At 50.6% G+C, this 19,092-nt stretch overlaps 1 protein-coding gene across 1 annotated transcript in view; it reads right to left on the bottom strand.

Moving 5' to 3' along the window:
* GRID1 (glutamate ionotropic receptor delta type subunit 1) overlaps positions 1–19,092 on the bottom strand; it is a 731,600-nt gene that overhangs the window by 487,238 nt on the left and 225,270 nt on the right. The window contains exon 4 of the mRNA XM_003783500.1: positions 16,978–17,183. Coding sequence (XP_003783548.1) covers positions 16,978–17,183 — 206 coding nt within the window. The remainder of the gene's footprint in view (positions 1–16,977; positions 17,184–19,092) is intronic.

The following is a 19,092-nucleotide window of genomic DNA, read 5'->3' as shown; positions in this document are numbered from 1 at the left end:
TAATAGAGAAAACTGGGTGCAGAGTATATGCAAACTCTGTACTATCTTCACAGCTTTTCTGTAAATCTAAAATAATTCTAAAATTCAAATTTTATTCAAAATAAACTGGAGTCTCACTCTAAGGTCTATGGAACAGACTCCTAAAATAGTCCTCAAAAATGTTTCCTCCTCCCAAGTTACTCCTTCCTTGGCTCTAGATTCTGTCAATGCTCATCCAAATATAGACACCACCCATCTTCCCTGGCCCCAGGTGCCCCATCCAATCCATCATGCTTCCTGAGGCCAGCCAGCACTTTAGTAAACACAGATGTGCCAGGCACACCATGCTGTGATGGCTCCCAGTGTCCTGGAGATGGACGCCAGCCTGTAGCAGGCATACGGGGTCTTTTCCCAGCCCATCCTCCCACTCTTTCTCTCCGTGCCTCTCTGAATGTTGCCATATTAAAATATCTATTGCTCTTTCTTTCAAAGCTCTTCCCCCAGCATCCACGCTCTGAGCATCCATGCTGCCATCCTGCCGCCTCACTGTTTCTCCGGGCTGGCTCTTGCCCGTCCTTCAAGACTCAGTGCAGGTATTGCTTCCTACGAAAAGCCCTCCCTTGTCCCAGAATGGACGTGTTGGGTTCAGAGACGCCCCATAATGCCGGCACTGACATCCATCCTCTATTGTCACTGATGGCTTACCTTCTCTGAGCACAGACAAGTGCCCTTACCTACATCCCTCTAGTGCCAATCTTCAACAAATGTTTATTTAATGATGAGTAAATGACTTGAGAAAAAAAGGTGGTGTGAAAAATCATGACCAACAATCCAGGGCTTTTGTTCCTGGGTCTTAAATTGAAAATTCTCCTTCTCAGAACTCCATTATCCTCACTAGAGTCCTATATAACCACATCCATTATACGGCAATGTAATGGATTACTAGATTTAATTATAACAGGATAATTAATGTCAAGGTATCGCCAGTTTGGACATAAATATTAAATATCACCTCCAATGTAACGATTCTCTAACTCTGTGACTACCGGCCTTAGAATTACCAATTTTTGATGAGCGGTGCTTTTGTCATGCAGAAAGCAATGCCAAGTAGAACATCTGGTTTGCTGGCTGCTGCTGGCTTCCAGGTAGCACGCCCCCTCCCTGGCTTGGAGCTGAGCTCCCTACACACCTTGCCTGGCATGGACTGTCTCTCACATCCCCTGGTGCAGAACACCACACCTGGCTCTGACAGTTTCTGGAAGGACCTACCCAGGTCCCATGGTAGGTCCCTGAGTCACACATCTCTTCATGACCTCCATTTCCCCCTAGAACCACAAGAAGCATGGGGCCTTCAGAAGTTAAGACAAGCTAGAGATAGCACTGGGAGTCAGGGAAGGGATGCTGAGTGCTGTGGACCAAGCATGCCCTGCCCTGCCCCCACCCCTCTACCACATCCTTTCCTCCAGCCACCTCACAAGCCCTGTTTTGGTCCTGTCCCTAAAGATCGCAATTTCATGCTGCATCTTAACAAAAACATCACTTCTCATCAGTTACCTTCAAGTCCTTCTCAAATAGCAGGATTATGACACAAAAGATGAGTACCGAACACAGTGCCCCAAACCTAGCACTCTTCCCACCCTCTGATCCTGCCAGAAGTCTGGAATGCACAGGCTCAAGCTACCTCCTGACTTCCCAGAGCCCTTACCTGAAGCTCTGAGCCTCATTACAACCTATAAGAAGTCCTGTCATCATTAAGCCGCCGTGCTGTGAGGAAACCCAAACTGGTGTATTCAGAGAAACCAAAGGAAAAGGAAGATTACCTAGCCAGCCTCTGGCTTCTCCAGCCCTTCCCAGTCTGATTAGAACCACATCACAGATTCTGAGCCAAAACCACCCGGCTGAACCCTTAACAAGTTTTATACTTAAGGAAAATTATGAGAGATAATAAAATGATTGCTGTTTCAAGGTGCTAACTTTTGACATGGTTTATCACACAGCAATAGACACCCAGAACAAAGGTCCAACATCAGAGACTCTGCAGTAAACACACAGCTCTCAGATCCTTCTTCCAGCAGCAAATGTCAGCTTCCCACATAGCCCTGGCCCCACTGTGATGTGAGCACAAAAGAATATCCTGCCCCTTCCCCAATGTACTGTGTTCCTGGCTCAAACATCTCCCTGAAATATTCATTCAGACCCTACAACCACAAAGCTTGGGGTCTTCTGACCCCTGTTGACCTCACAGCGAAGAGTCCTCACTGCTACCTCCCTCCCACACACCCACCCACAAATAAAGTAAAAATATTCTTTGGGCCTTAGATGATGGAGCTGAGACCTCTGGGTTACTTGCATTTCCAGGCAAGACCAAAGTGATTCCAAACACAGGGTGGCTCTGATGGGAAGCACAACCTGTGTCATCATTTCCATCATTGCATCACCACCATCAGTATCATCTCCACCATCAGCAATGTCACTATCAGCACAGTAATACTGGGGCTATTTACTGAGCATTTACTATGCACCAAACCCTTGTTCTTTCTGCTGTCCCCACTGCTCCCCCACCTGAGAACAGATGCCCCACGCAGAGCCAGAGCCCAGACCTCGCTGCCTGACCCTGGCAGAGAAGCCAGACTGTTTATGAGCCAGGGCTCTATTTGCTTTGTGTTGGCAGAGGCAGATGGCCACTCTGGGCATGGGTCCCTCCAGGTAGGAAGAGACACCAAATGGCTGGAAGAGAAATACACAGCCCTGAAGCTGACATTCCCCCTGCTCAGCCTCTTGGGTTCTGGAGCCCAGCAGGGTGCTGGGGGACCTTGTACATCCTCCCTGGCCCTACCTCCCTTTGGAAGCCCAAACTAGCCAGGTGTGAAAGGACACTGCCCCTCACAGAAAACAAAGGTCATGATATTTTAAAATTGGCAACTGAATTAAATGTGCAAATGGTATTCTCCATCATACAGATAAAATTCTTCCTTTCATCATTTAATTTGCTCTGAGGTTTCCCACTGTCCCTAGCCCACTGTTGCTATACCTAACAGGACAGACGCCCCATGCTGAGCCAGGGCCCAGAACCCTCTGCCTAACCCACCAGAGAAGCAAAACCATTCCCTGCATGTTCAAAAATGAACCAGGGCTCAGAGCACAGGAGCCCCCAGGCTGGGCACAGAAGAGGGTGAGGGAGGGCTGGAGACAGGGGAGAACGGTCTGGAACTCACCTGCTGTAGATCTTAGTGCCCTCCCCTAGCCTGGGCAGGGGCCATCCAGAGTCCAGGAACCTAGGACTACAGACTCATGGCAGGAGAGCTAAGAGAACTGAGCATCACTGGAGAGGCTCTGACGAGGCACCTGGCGACTGCCTGAATTAGGAAATAAGTCCTATAAAGAAGTCGGCCTCGTGCAAAGCCAGACCTGCCCACTGCTCTACCCCAGCATGCAAGTGCAATGGGTGACCTGTAATGAGTGGTGCGGACAGGGCCGGGCATCTCCTGGGTCACAGGAGGGGAAGGAGATCACCTTAGCCTAAGGGAAAGCTGCAGCCCAGACCCAGGGAGCAGAGGTCATAGTTGTAAACAAAGGGTTGTGGCCTGGTACCTTCTAGTGATGCTGAACTTGAGTATGGACAGGATACAGGTGAGAGCAATGAAGGGTGGGCAGGGCTGGCGCAGGAGTCTACATCACCATCTCCACCATGCCCATGAATCCTTTATGGTGGAAGTAGGGCGCGCAACACAGGTTCAGAGACCCAAGTGGGAGCAAACACGCACATGTGCGCACAGGCAATTGCATGCTGGCAGCACTGCTTTGTTCACCTGTTGGCAGAAATGCAAACAAATAGAACCCCTATGGCTGGGGAGACCCCACAGGCTCTAAGCAGTCCTGCCCACCTCTCTGCGGTCACTGAGGGAGGGTGTGGCAGGGCTAGGGCTGGTCATTGTTGATGCTGCTTCCCTGAATCCCCTGCTGGAGGAAAGAGGAAAGACACACTGCAAAGGGCATGTCCCCTCTCAGCCCTGCCAGAAGGAGCGTCCTTGGAGCAGCAAAGCAGGCCCATTTGCACACACATTAATAATGTTCAAAGCTCTTTAGGCTGATTGCTTGCTCCTCGTGGGAGGCTGCCACGGTGGCTGCTGGCAGGCTGAGCTCACTTGCGCCTACAAACACACTCGGCAAGGCACAAAGCAAGAGTCAGTTTGATTTCCCACACTGAGGGTCCAAGCAGGCAGCCGGAGCGCAGGGAGCCCAGAAGAGGCTACCAGGCAGGGGACTGGCCATCTGGGCCGTGTGCTCTCCCTATAACCCCACAAGCAGAGGGAGCAGCGAGAGCACATAGCCACCCTCAGCTCCATAAACATCTCCCTGTGGACTGACAACCATCTCTTCGAATGTCCATGTCTCTGAGCTACCTGCATGTAGAGTCAGAGAAGGCAGCAGAGACACCACCTTCAGCCTGGTCCCTTTTCTGATCATACTGCTCACAAACCTTTAGTGACTTCCCATTAGATTGAAATCAAGTACAAAATCCTACCATGTCCTGAGAGGCCCCCAGTGCTTGATGTGGGACACCTCGCCATCTTCACATGCCACCACCCTCAGCCTTGCTCATTTAGCACCAGTCACACCCTCCTCCTCCCCCCTCCTCCAACATGGGGAGCTCATTCCAGCCTCAGGGTCTTTGCCCATGCCATGCCAGATGCTGACATCTCTGCAGCCAGACCTTGCATGGTGGGTCCTGTCATATTCTTCCAGGATCTCCATAAACACCTCCTCACTGGCCTCATCATCCCTGACCACTAGCCTAAACCACTCTCTTCTTACCCTGTCTTATTTTTCTTCGTGGAGGTTACCACTACCTGAATTGCTTTTGGCTTATTCCTGTATTGCTTAGTGTCTGACCCTCCTCCCCTTCACTAACATGTCACTTCTTGAAGAGAAGGATTTTGTCTGGTGGCTCAGTCCCTTTACGCCCTCAGGGTTTAGAGCAGGGTCTGGTCCATATTAGCTACTCAATTAATACCCTATCCATTTTAAGACAGGCAAACTGAGACCCAGAAAAGAAAGGCAGTGAGTGGTCTACAAGTAAAACAGGGAACAGGACAGAGTCGGGTCAGGAGCATGTGATGAATCTTAGTGTAGGGCTCGGGAGAGCTGCTGCGTATCACCCAGGGAACTGGATAATTCCTTAAAGGCCTACTGGGTGTACTTGGTGACTTGCTGAGCACCTACCCTGCATGGTGATCAAGAGGTGAGGTTAGTCCCTCCCTGCAAGTGAGATATGGTTTTAAAAAAACGTGAGAACTAAGGCCACAGCCCCAGGCAGTGATGGCTGAGCCCTGTCCTGGTCAGGCACCCTGAGGTGCTGTGCCCACAGCAGGAACTGTGGGAATAAAGTCCAGCTGTTGAACACAGAAAGCCCTCAGTGGCAAAGGGCTGGCTTTCCCACTGGTGTCCACGTGATTGCCAATGGGCAAGCCCTTTGCCGCTTACAATTTAAGTAGTTAGCTACTTCTCACGCTAAAGCCCAGGCAAGCCAAAATGCTCCCCACCCCAGAACAGAGAGGGAACTGACAGAGCTAGGGCCGTGTGCTCACAAAGGAGAAAGTGACAAGACCCATGTTTATTATCCAGTCTCGGGATAATAAACTGCTAGCAGTGGCACCGTGGGGTAATGTTAGAGGGAGCAAACCAACGCCAGTGAAAACATCTATCTCAAGAACTGACCTTGACACAGGAAAGACCAAAGATGCCTATAATTATTAAAGAGCTTAGTTAGCATTTAGTGTGGGCTTTGAGCAATGATGGATAATAAGAATAAGAACTGCCTGCAAATGCAGTTGACCCTGGAACAACAAGGATTTGAACTCCATGGGTCCACTTACACATGTATTTTTTTCAGTAAATTTACCCCGAGTATGCCTGCCTCTCCAGCCTTCCCTCGGCTACCCCTGAGACACCAAGATCAACTCCTTCTCCCCTCCCCTTCTTCCTACTCACCCTACTCAATTAGTAGATGATGAGGATGACGACCTTCACCATGACCCATTTCCACTACATGAATAGTAAATATATTTTCTCCTGCTTATGATTTTCTTCATAACATGTTCTTTTCCCTAGCTTACTTTACTGTCAGTATACAGTCTAGAATACAAATAAACATATAAAACATGTGTTAATTAGCTGTTTATCTTATCAGTCAGGCTTCTAATCAAGAATAGACTTTTAGTAGATAAGCTTTGGAGGAGTCAAAAGTTATACGTGGATTTTCAACTGCACAGGGGCCAGTGCCCCTAAACCCACATGGTTTAAGGGTCAACTGTACAAAGGAGAACCCTAAGACCCCTCAGCGATGTCTTGTACTGACCAGCAAAAATGAGGGGAGTGTTGGAATCACAGAAAACAGGGTCGGTAGTTTGAAGATCCAAGGAAGGAAACAGGGACTCTAAGGATCACCACGCTAGGATGATTGCTAATTCTTAGTCATAAAGGACCGGAAAAGAGAAGAGGGTTCATTTCACACTAGTCTCATATTTAATATGCTTAAGTTGACGGTATATGAGCAATAAATCAGACGTTGCCACTTGGCAGTGCACGAGCCTTATCAGCCCTGCCATAGGCAGAGCCAGCCAACAAAGAGTTTAAAAATTTTGTCATTAGTGACAAACATGTAAAAAATTAAGAGATTCACAGAAAGCCCAGATTTTTGGCTCCTCTTGAGACACAAGAAGTGGTGACCACACAAAGCTTAGACATAAGAAGTGGTGACCACACGAGGCTTTCTTGTGGGAACCCAGATGCCCACAGTTGCTATACTCTAAGTCCACATAGCTCACCTGCTCTCTGCCTTAATATTGCTGCCTGGAGGCTGCAAGCATTTGGATGGATGACCTGTCTGTCATTCCAAAGGGTGGCTCTAGTTCTTCTTCACTGACCCTTTGGTTGTCTTCAGAAGGCCTAAGTTATAGAATTCTCCATTACCCAGATGTCATGGGCCCCCTTAGCCATCACGGAGCAGAGAGAATAGCAGATATGCAGCCCCTTCTCACCCTGCTCTGCTAGCCCCAGAGCTGTCTGCAGCTGGGTCCCCCCAGGGCACAGCTCTTCCTGACTGTGTATTTTCTCTCTCTAGTGTAGCTCTGCAGGTCTTTATGTCTTCTCCCCCAAAGCACCCAGTACAAGAAGTCCAGGGACAGGCCTCATTCTTCCTCAGTGGTAGGCTGGCCACCAACAGACCACTAAGAAATGCTTTCTCCTTTGTTAAGTAACTTTATAAGCAGAAGGCACCAGCAGCTGTCCCTCCTACTGGCCCAGCAATCCTGAAAAGCCATTAGCAGCTCTGACTACTGGGATGGTCCAAAGACAGCCCAAATACGAGGTGCCCTGTGACCCCAATCCTGCTCCTACTGAGTGCCAAGTGTTGGTCTAGTTCTCAACCCCACCTGGGCGGGCTGAGGGTCATGACCACTTTGTCCCCTTTTGCAAGTACGCTCCCCTCACCACTCCAAGGTGCTGCCCAGACCTTGTTTTCCTCACTTGGCTCTGGGAGCTATGCTTCCAGATGCAGAGTGGGCAGCCACCTGTTACCAGGCTGGCCGAAGCTACCCTTCTCTGAGATGCTGACACTTCTGACCTTGACCCAGGTTGGTGCTAAATACCATCCATGGACCAGAGTCCCCTAATGATTTTTATCTTATTGAATTCCCACAGCAATGCCCTGGGAAGATATTAATATCTCACAGACCAGCGAACAGTCTCGAAAAGATAGCGCCATAGCAGAGCTGGGGCTGTGACCGCGTCTGTTTACTCCAAATACAACGCCCTTCCTCTGTGCCACCAGGATCCCCAGCCCTGGAAGAAGCTTCACCGTGTCTCCCACTGAGCATCTACAAGCCTCGGCTTTCCTCTGGGAAGAAGCGAACAGGTGGAGTGGGCAAGGGAGGAAGGAGAGAAGGGGATGCCCTGGCGTGTGCTGACCTGTCTCTTATTTAAATCAAAGTGGTTCAAGTTTTGCACCTGCCTGTGGTAGGAAACCGACCGCCTCCCTTCCTGACTCCCCAGTGTACCCGGTGTTTATTGGGGGTGCTTCCCCTGGTAAACTTCTCTTCACCCCAACCTGCTGCCTCCTGCAGCCACTCTCCTCCCCAGGCTCTGTGGCTCCAATTATGGATCGCAACCCCTGCTCCTTGCCTTCTCCCTGAGACCACCCATGGCACACACAGGTGACACTGCAGGTGTGCATGTAACACACTATGGAGAGGAAGATGCCACACCACACCCTGCAGGGGAACAGCAGGAGATGAGGAGCAGACACACGAGGTGATGGCCACCAGCCTTGCCACTTCTCTCCTAAGCCCACTGACTGAGCTGCAGGTCACCTGCAGGTCACCTGCACAATGCCTGGTCTCAGCCATTACGACATCCCCAAATCTGGAATATTGACTTCGCTCAGGGTCACAGAAGATGTTCTGTTCTTCTCAATGCCTCTGAGCCTCTTCTATCCCTGCTTACACAAGTTCACGGGCACCTTCTCGGTGACTGTGCCCACGCCCACGTTAGGCACTGTGAGAGAGGAAAGAGGGAGCTCTGAACCCCATCATGCCCTGTGCTCAATTCATAGAAGATCCCCAGGAGTCGAGTATTACTAACTCTGGTGTGCAGATGGACACCCAAAGCCCAGAAAGCTGCAAGGGGGGGCGGGGGGCAGTGAGGCAGGAGTGGGGCCAGATCTGTCTGGAATGCTGCCCTTTCCTGCTCAGCAGACAGAGGCTGATGTAAAATGCTGTCATGCCCTCTGGTGCCCAGGGACCCCATGGAAGCCACTCTGCTGGTTGTTGAGGGAGAGGCAAAGGCAGCCCACCTGTGCCCTGTACTCTCTGCAGGTATGTTGGTAGACAGAGGTCTGGGGGTGTTCCTCATGGGGTCCCCAGATGATCCCAGAAGAGTCCAATCCCCTTTCCCACCTGCTCCCCTGGGGTAACATCCACCAAACCTGCTCCCTGTCACATCCTAGAATGACAATGGGCTTTCCCTCTGCCTGTCAAGGGCAACAAGCCTCCTCTCCATCATACAGACTGAAAAAGAGCTGGGCTTTGAATCGGGGGGCTCTGAGTCCACAGCCCAGCTACTGACTCATCATCTGTGGGAAGTGGAGCAAATCTCAAAATCCCCACAGACCCTACCTTCTGTCCCAGCCCTTCCCTCCAGCGCAGTTGAGAAGATTGGCTGAGTTCATGGGTGTGAATAAGGCAGACTTGTAAATAAGGCAAATTTCTATCCCTCCCTCTGCCCCACATCCCCCTCCTCACTACCCTGACCCCAAAGTTGAACAACATTAAAGCGAAGTAAGAGTTGGGAGACACATACTCCAGGGGACCTGCGCCTCTGTCTCCCAGGAAGCACATCTGCACCCTGGGGTGACAGGAGAGGGGTGATGGGGAGACACCTCTGCTGCACCCAGTCCCATTGCAAGATGGCTATGTAGCTTCCCCCTGAAGGGGGTCACCCTCCAGAGGAGGAGTCTCTTTGCTCCCTCTGGGGGACTAATCTCGTGGCTTGCTCTGGTGGGCAAGACATGACAGAGGAAGCCACAGTGCACCAAGTCTGGGCCTGGGGCCTCAACAGCACTGAGCACTCACACTTGCTTTCCTGGAGTTCTGCTGCCATGTAAAGAAGCCTGGGCTAGCATGCCAGGCAACCCATCACCCCTGGCCTGGTCACCATCACCCCAGCTCACAGCTGGCCAGCCAGATACATAGCCAGCCCAGCTGAGATCCGTGGATCCTGACCCAGGGCTGCCACCCATAAGGCTGATGCTTATTGTTTTATGACACTGGGTTTGAGGCTGGCTTGTTACACGAGAGCAGTTGACTGATGCAGAGGCATTCCCCTCTCCAGGGACACTGGCACCTTGAGCGCAGATGGCCAGCACCAAGCAATAGCTCTGTCTATGGTCATCACATGCGGAGCATGGCACCAGACACAGGCTACATGGCACAGACAGCTTCTTCAAGATGAACTCACACCAATTTGGATAACCTCTTCTCACCCCTGCCTTCCTGTGGCTGCTTCAGGGGACTCCCGGTCCAATCCTTCAGGCACCATGCAACCCTTCCCACCACCTCAGGGGAGCCCCCCCACAGGCTGCACGCATGCCCTTGGGGATCTGGAAAAACAGAAAGGGTAACTGAGTCATGTCAGCTGCTGCAGGCTGTCTCCATTTGTAACACCTATTTCTCATGCCTGCTGCCTCCCCAGCCAGGGGGGCCACCTGCTAATAAGCTACAGAGACTCTGCAGGGAGGAGCTGACACTTTGCTCAGCTACTTAATGACCCAGGAAGGAAGGAAAGAACAAGAGATGTCTCCAGGCCCATGCTCCAAGCTCACAGCCCTCCTCTGTGACCCCAAGAAGAGGATGGGCCTCCCAGCAGCCCTAGTAAAGCCTTCAGCAGCCCTGAGCACCGGGAACAGGATAGAATGATTCAAGATGTAACTCGGAATAGAACAACACTCAACCAGAAAATAAACACCAGAAAGCCCAGCAGCATTCAAGCATTTTCCCTTGATGATTGCTTGGATGTTCCTTTGAAATATCAAAAATCAGACATTAAATTCTTTCAAAACAATGTTTCTGGTAGCTCTGGTTGGCTGGAGCATCAAGGATGTGTTTCGTCTGCCCACTGTGAACGGGTTCTAGACAATGTTTGCCTGGGGGCAGCAATCAGTGCTCCTGGGACCCCACCCATCATCTGTCCATTTGCCAAGCATCATTCACAAGCACTGAAGAGGTGATTAACAAAGACACTGCCAGGTCACGTGGGGAAGATGAAACAGTCAGTCACATAACAAGGGTGGGGCAAGGCAGGTTCCGGGATGAGGTGTCCATGGAGGTGCATTCAGGATGCAGCCGGCCCTGTGGGAGGTGACACGGCTGTCACAGAGGATGGGCTGTGACACCAGAAACCTGAAAGACAATGTTGGCTAGTGCTCAGGAAGGGAACTCACAGCAGCTTCTCCAGCCTGCAAGGGGCCTGGAAGGATGAGCAGGAGGGTGGGGACAGAGGAGGAAGGGGACAGCAGCTATGTGGAGTCTTGCTGTAGGCCCAACAGGACAGTTCTTTGTTCCCTTCCCCACCTCAGACAGACCCTGAGTTCTGGCTCCCCCTTGCAGCTGCTGAGTTCTAAACCCACCAGAACAAATTCTAGAAAACATTTCTTCCTTGTGATCTCATTTCTAAGAATTTTTAAAAGAAAATACAAATTCCTCAGACTGGAAGCACTTTTGCTAAAGTGCTAAGGCTTTAAAATCTGTAAACAGTAGGATATAATTAAATGCAAATGCGGGGTCATATTTAAAAATTAATCTTCTATAATTAATTAGTAATTTAAAATATTCCAGTAAATGATACTTAAATGGCACAGAATTATCCTAGCTCTGAGTGATAAAGTCATCTGCTACCGATTTATCATGTTGGAGTAAGAAATATTTGCATATATCATGTGGGACAACAGAACGTTGCCATTACTTAATTTACCTTTGCTACAAATGTATTAAAAAGCACAGTCTTTATATTCAAATTGTGAGAGGTTCAGTCACTTCAGCAGACTGAGCAGCAATCGATCTGAAGCCTGGAGTCAACTCAGGCTGTGCTTCAACAAGAGATTAAAAAAGGGCCATGGTCCACACCTGGGAAGCCAATCTAGGCAGGGACAGCAGCTGCAGAGACCCCTCCTGCCTTTGTCCCACATACTCTAGTGAAAGGTGACATCCACTCCCGGAGAGATGGGAAGCTGCCCTACCATCCAGCTGTTCTTGCTGTTCTTCCTCCCATTCTCCTCTCTACAGAAAGAGATTGCTGGTATTTATCTGTGTAGAAAGGTCAAGGCCACCTGCTACAACTATCACTGGGTAATTGCCATTTCTTTCCCAGAGATGTAATGCTTTCCCTAGATCACTCTACCACCAGCGATGCCATCATCCCTGTAGATGTCTGTGTGCCTATTAATGTGTGGGTCTACAGAGGCATATGAGTTTGTGTGTGTGTAGCTGTTGAGGGTCTAGTTGTATAACTGGGTATGGCTGTTTGGTTGAACCACTGGATTAGTCCATGTCTCTGTGTGTGTGTGTACACATGTCCAGTCTCCCACACCTGCCTGCCCTACTTACCACCACCTCTCCCCCAGCACACTCATCTCTCTGTACTCTGTGCCCCACTACCACATGCCATAGCTGAGCTCAGGATTGTCCCACCTGCAGGAGTAGCTGAGATCCCATTTACTGACCCACCCAAACCTAAGACAGGGTTCTTAGGCAAACTTAAACCTTCCTAATAGCCAAAGTTTAAAGACCAAAATGTTTACTGACACACTGGCCGTCAGACCAGCCAAAAAGACAAGTTAAGCATACACATACACAAAAGTTAACTTTAGGCCCTTTCTATTGGAGGTATGAAGTATAAAATATCCATTCATTTTTTCACTTAACAGCTGCTCTTGACCAAGCCTCATGCTGCTCTTGGAAGATAAAATGGCGACTGCCACACAGTCCTGGCCCCGAGGACATCACATCCTCGTGGGAGGCACAGACTGCCCAACATCTGCAGGATGCCCAGAAATGATGGACGGTGCCCAGGCTGCCGGGCTGAGCAGGCTGCACCTGTCTCTAAGAAAAAGGAGCAGCAACTCTCCTCCAAAATACACAAATGGTTTCAGTTAGTTCAATGTTTCTACTCTTTCCAGTGAAACAAAAGAGTGGGAAGGAGAGGCATACTGAGGAAATAAAGTAAAGAGGGAAGTGCAGGAGCACTGAATCAGAGGTGTCCCCCAAATGCCCACACAGCCCCAGAAGAGTCCCCAGTAGATGAAAACCCAGGGGCACAACCTCTCTGCCAACTCCTGGGACCGCTCAGCAGATCTGTGGCTGTGGTGTATAATCATAACCTTTGACAGGGAGGTGGCACCACCCTGTGTACTTGGTGATCCACCCAGTACTTGACAAGGTTCCTGATCCATAGGAGGCTCCCAGTCAACACTTGCTAGGTAGGTGGAAGATGGATGCATAGGAGAATGAATGGATAGATGGACAGATGGATAGATGGATGGAATCCCCTCTAGGAAATTGAGCTAAAGCCCAGGACCAAAATAGACTGTGGACTGGAGTTTTCCCCCATTAAACCTGACCTGGAGAAGAATGAGAACAGAAAAAACATGTAAACTGACACCCCTGAAAAGAATCCCAAGAATAAACCAATCCTAAAGTTTGGATTCCCCACCCCAGACAAGGGAGCCCTTCCTGCTGACCTCCCAGGGTCAGCTCCAGCCACTCCCGATCCTGTGCACCCACAGCTGCAACCACATGGTTCACACATCCCTGAATACACCAGGGTCTCCCAAGGCCCCTCCCCCAGCCTCTCCTTGTCCACAGGATTAGTGCAGGTGCCTTCCTGTAGACCAGCCCTGGTGTCACCTAGCCACAAAGCTTGGCCTTTAGACTCCTCCCTGGCCAGGAGGCATTTCTCATCCTGGATATTCCCCTGAGACCCAGGCCACACCTTTGCCCTTCCCAACAAGCTGGGAGCCCTATGAGAGCACAGAACTTGGCACAGACTCATTAAGTGCTGAGAAATGGCTGGAGTAACCAAGAGCAAGAGGGAGAGGGCTCCAGCAGCCACCAGCAGGATTCCCAGAGCAAGGCCTCTGCCCTCAGCCCCACTCAGCAGCCACCACCTTGGTCCCTTCAGAGAACATCACAGGTGATCATCACTGCCCACTGAAGCTCCACTTGGCAACCAGTGGCCCAGAGAAAAGCCAAGGCCCAACTGAGGGCATAGCTACAAAGGACCACCCACCCTTCCATGGTTCTGAGGACAAGTCCGGAGAGAAACAAGCCCCACTGGAGAAGGGCCTGCACCCTCAGCAAACCCCACAGGCAGCTGCACAGTAGGTCCAGACCTGGGACCAAGAGACCTGAGTGCTGTCACCTCCAGACCCAACGTCCCCAAGGATGGCCTCTCAAACACCTTTGTAAGATAATGCCCTGATATGGTGGGCTGCTAAGATTGTACTGGAAAAGCCTCAGAGGTGGACGCATGGAATCAAGACAGTGTGATGGTCAGTGAAGGGTCAAAGCAGCCCACAGGACCCCAGACAGGCCCCAGAGCCTCAGTCTGCTGCAGTCCCTACACCTACCCACTGCCAAGGCCAGGCTCCCTGCACCTACAGCCCCCCGCCAGCACAGTCTCTCATGAAGTGGGATCTAAGTGCCACATGCCATCCAGGCCAGAGCCATCTGCAGGGAATGGATGCCATTTAGCAAAATGCAAAACATTTGAGGAGATTTGTCTTTTTCACTCACTCCCATGTGGCCAGGCCTTCAAGTACAACAGGGAAGAAGGTACACTTAGGAAGCCACAGAATCCACACCTGTGTACTGCACCATCCCCTACAGAGCACGATGCTGACTTAGCAGTGGCAGTGGGAACAGAGAAGCCTTTTACATCCCCATAGAAGTGTTTGGAGTTTCATAAAATTCAGGACATATTCTGGCAGTGGGTCACCCTTTTAAACATCACCCATCCTTGTCACAGCAAGGAAATAGATAGTCCAGCCTGCTCATGAAGCCCAAGCAATGCCTCCAGGCAGTGACAAAGCCTTTGCACAGAGATGGCATTCCAGGTGTCTCCTAGGGGATCTGCTGGGCTGTCCGCTCAGACAGGTCATCATCACCTCCAGAGCCCAGATTCCTTCCCCACTGTGCTTAGGACATACATTAAAATTCTTTGTGCATAGCACCCTGAAAGCCTCTGCCAGACTAGTCAAAGGCAGTGGAAGCCTAGCGTCCCCCAGAAAGCCAGCACAGCCATATGGCTCTCACTCTAGTAAGTGCAACACTTCATGCTGTGTCCCCTGAAAAAGAGGGGCCCTGGAGTGGTCTGATCTAGACTTGAATAATTTTTAGTCCCTTAGAAGCTATTTGTGTGACCTTAAGCAATTCATCTAACTTCTTCAGCTTTTTGGTATCCTTGTCTACAAAGTATGAGGCTTAGAGAATGCACACAAAGAGACAGGCCCACAGTGGGCCCCCAGGAAACCGTGGCTTCCTCCCCACCCACACATAGGACCAGAGACCAAGACTTTCATCCACTGGAGCTGAGGACAACAGTGGGGGCAGCTGGCTCAAAGTCTTTTCCCTCAGTGTCCCACCACCACCCCCAGGGGCTTGTTAGTAGACTTTAAGAGCGGGCACTCTGGAGTCAAACCCAGCCCCAAAGCAGCCAGCAACGTAATGGCTTTGCAAATGCAGCCTGGGGGACTAGAGAGGCAACCAGCCGGAGCCCAGCCAGGCATATCCAGCACTGCAGGAGTTTGCATAATTAACTACCAGGAAATAATATCTTTGGGCCAGTCTTAGTTATGTGTAAATCCTCACAGGCCTAGAAACAGGCAGGGGCTGAATTCCTCTGGAAGGGAAAGGTGTGAATATATATGTGCAGTGAAGGAAAACTAATCCTTCTTGAGAAGCTATGCACCAAATGCTTTGTCCTAGCTGCCATCTCCATCCCTATTGTACAGATGAAGAAACTGAGGCTATTGTAGGCAAATTGCCCAAGGTCACACAAACAGTCAGTGGGCTAGGAAGGAGCAGAGACTTGATCCCAAATCCGTTTAACTCCAAAGCCAATACCTTTTCTACTCCCAAGCTTCAGAGCAGAGCAAGGAGGAAAGGAAGAAAGGGGAGAGAAGGAAGGAGGCTGGTGATAGGGAGGCAGGCACCCTCTCCAGGGCAGACTCCAGCCAGGAGCATAGAGCAAGAAGAAAAGCCGTCCCCTGAGCAGGCTTTTGCAAATGCGCTGCTGCGTGCATTCTGAGAGAGGCTGGACACATTAGTGCTGCTAATCCCAGGCTGCCCATTACTGGACTGAATCACTTCATACAGGGAAACGCGTTCTGGTGAAAATGCCGAGGGCGAACAGGACATCACAGCCTGGCTGACCACCAGCGTGATCCGGGACCTGATTAGCCAAGAACACCAGGGCTGCCAGCCAATTGTACCAAATTAAGCGTTCCGAATTTTAAGTTCTCCAGCAGTGGGCTTCGTGCTGGCTCCTGATGCATGAGGTAGCATTTTGAGTAATAATTAATTAGAGGGGAAAGCAGAACAAGCAAGCAAAGTACATCAAATGGAATTAGTATAATGCTCCCTTTCACTTCATTTTACTTTCAATCAAAGAGGCCACCAAGGTGGATGGGGTTGTTCGGAGGATCTGCAGGAAGCCCCTGGCCACAGTGTGACCCATTCAGTCCACCCTTGCTCCCAGAAACGTCATCCCCAACTCAACACTTGACCACAAGGCCAACCCGGGACAGAGAGAGGCCTGCCAAGCTCAGCTCATCACCTCTCTGCCATTAGACCTCTGGCACCAATCAGCCAGCTTGAGAGTATTTCTAGTTTGTATGTTCTCTAATTAACGGATTCTTTGTTGAACTAGTGGGCCCTCTCTTCATTAGAAGGTCCTAACCCCTAATAGAGGTGTTTTCAAAAGAAACACACACTGATTAGTCCCGTAAGCATGCATAATGTATTCTTTGATGATATGTAATAGATACTCCTCCAGGCACTAACAAATCCCAAGACAGACCTGTCCACCTCTGCAGACAGCTGGAAATGTTTCTTGTCCCTAGAGCTTTTACTTCTCAACAAAGAGGGAGTAATTAAACAGAGGGGAAAAAACAGTCTGAATTTTGCCCCAGAAAAATCTGGTAGTGACTTATAAGAAGGTTTCCCTCCCGCCACCCCACAGCCTCTCAGAGCCTGGGCAGGCCTTGGGTCATCTGCTGGGAACCAATCCAGAACCGAGTCATGTTCACCATCTACCTCTGCACGGCCGTGTGCTGTGAGCCGAGTATCCCCGGGCCCCACACCCATTTCAGCTGTGCACAAGAGGACTGCGCCCTGCAGCCTACCTGAGAGCCATCCCCTGTGGCACCCCGGGTACCACGAGACATACCTCATTGATGAAGGAGTGGGCACCCTGTGGGCTGAGCAGCAGGATGGCACGGCGCAGCGTGTCCCGGTAGCGGTTCAGCTCCTCCGTCTTCATGGTAGTGAACAGGCTGGTGAACACGTGGCTGATGTTCTTGTCCACCTTTTGTAAAGAGACATCGAGGCCCAGCCGAGAGGCTTGGTCCAGAAAGCTTTGAAGCCCACGGATATCTGAGCAGTGGGAGAAGAGGAGGAGAAGAATCATCTGTGAGTGGGCGGGGCACATGCAGGCACCCACCTAAAACAAGGGTTCCAGTCTGTCTCAGGAGTCCCCTGAACAGAGGGTGCGGGACACAGATTTAGACCCAACAGCCCTCACCAGCGTCCAGCCCCAGAGTGACTGTCTCTCACCATAGGTAGCCCTTTCTGCCATCCATGAGAATGCACCACTCAGGATGAGCTTCCCTCTCTCCCAGTATGGCCCAGTCTCAGCAGTTCTGTCCTTAAGCCGAAGTGGTACCTGGTGTGCTGGTGGTCCCTGGCCCCAGACCTAAGCTTTTCCACACAGGTGAGGTTCTCAATCCTCAAGGGTGACAGGAGGCCACTGATCGTCTTATCAGTAGGAAATGCCTGTACCAGGTCTCTGACTGCACAGCCTGCACCACAGCAACCCTGCCCTGAGGCTTGGAACCCTGTCTTGCTTTGGGGACCTGAAACATTCCTCCCACCTCTTCCCAGCTGGGATGACTCTCAGCTCCAGTCCAATCAGAAACTCGCGTCCTGATTGGTTCAGAGATGAGCAGAGAGCCCAAAGTGGTCCACGGAGACTCCATTCTGGTGGCACAGCTGGGAGAGAGGCCTACAGAACAAACCACCAGGGATGGAAGTTGAGGGGGCCAGGAGCCTAACTGTACTGCATAGTAATACAGACTATCCTTGTGAGGACTGGGAGCAGGGGGCAAATCTGCTCTTAGCAGCAGTCCTGTAAAGGCCATGTGGCTTCCCCAAAGGGAGACATGCCCACAAATGGAAGCAGCAGAGGCAAGCAGTCTGAGTGCAAGACATAACACAGTCCCAATGACGGCATTTTAACCTCTGTGTCCATCTGTGTCTGAAGCCTGTTTTCCCCTGAACTTTCCAGTTCTAAACCGATGGATTCCCTTTCTTGCCGAAGTTGAGACATTTGCAACCTGAAGTCTTGCCCATAAGTCACTTTTTCAAAGCTCAGATGTTTCCTTCATCTGACCCATGCTTGCATTCTACCTCCCAAAAGCAAGACCCACACCTGAGTCTAGGTCTGCCCAGATTCCGCAAGCTGTGGGTGCCCATAGGCACATACTCACAGTCAGAGAATTGGCACAGGCAGTTCCTGAGGCCAGGCCACCAAGGCTGGTCAGGACGGTCAGTGGCCTATGTCACCCTTGAGGGTTAAGAGCCTCAGCTGTGCAGAGTAGCTTGGGCCTGGGGCCAGGGACCACCAGCACACATAGGCTTGAAGGCCATCTAGTCACAGAGCATCAAAATCAAAGCAAACAGTGTTGATTCCACCAGATTTTATTCCCAAAAAGTTCCTTTCCAAAACTTTGCCTTTGTGTCCATTCCACAAACTCCATGAGCTACACCCAAGGCAGGTGCCACGAGAGCAGCTACAGAGGTGTACAGGCTACCTGGCTTGTGGGAGGACAGGCTCACCAGCAAATCTAGTTGAGCTCGACTGTGTCATCAGAGCCATTGTGAGGACCAAACACAGTGCAAGGGAGGACAGCAGAGACCATGGCAATCATGGCTGGTGCACAGGGGGCTGAGCTCGGGGCCAAGAAGAACTTGCCTCTAGATCTGGGCTGTCCAATAATCCAGCCACTAGCCACATGTGGCTATTTAAATTTAAACTTCAATTTATTAACATGAAATACAATTATACATTCAGTTCCTCTGATCCACTAGCCACACTTTAAGTACTCAATAGCCACATCTGGGCAGTGGCTACCATGTTGGACAGCACAGATATAGATGATGCATAATGGATCATTGCAAAAACTCCTACTGAGTGGCACTGCATGGAGAAACCATTTTTAACCACCATGGTGTCAACAGTGTTCCTAAATAAGGGCGGCTGACCACCTTCAAACCCCGAGCAACA

The sequence above is a fragment of the Otolemur garnettii genome, unplaced genomic scaffold, assembly GCF_000181295.1.
Source record: "Otolemur garnettii isolate 467f Iridium unplaced genomic scaffold, OtoGar3 scaffold00008, whole genome shotgun sequence".
Lineage (NCBI taxonomy): Eukaryota > Metazoa > Chordata > Mammalia > Primates > Galagidae > Otolemur > Otolemur garnettii.
This window is presented reverse-complemented; position numbering and strand designations above follow the sequence as displayed.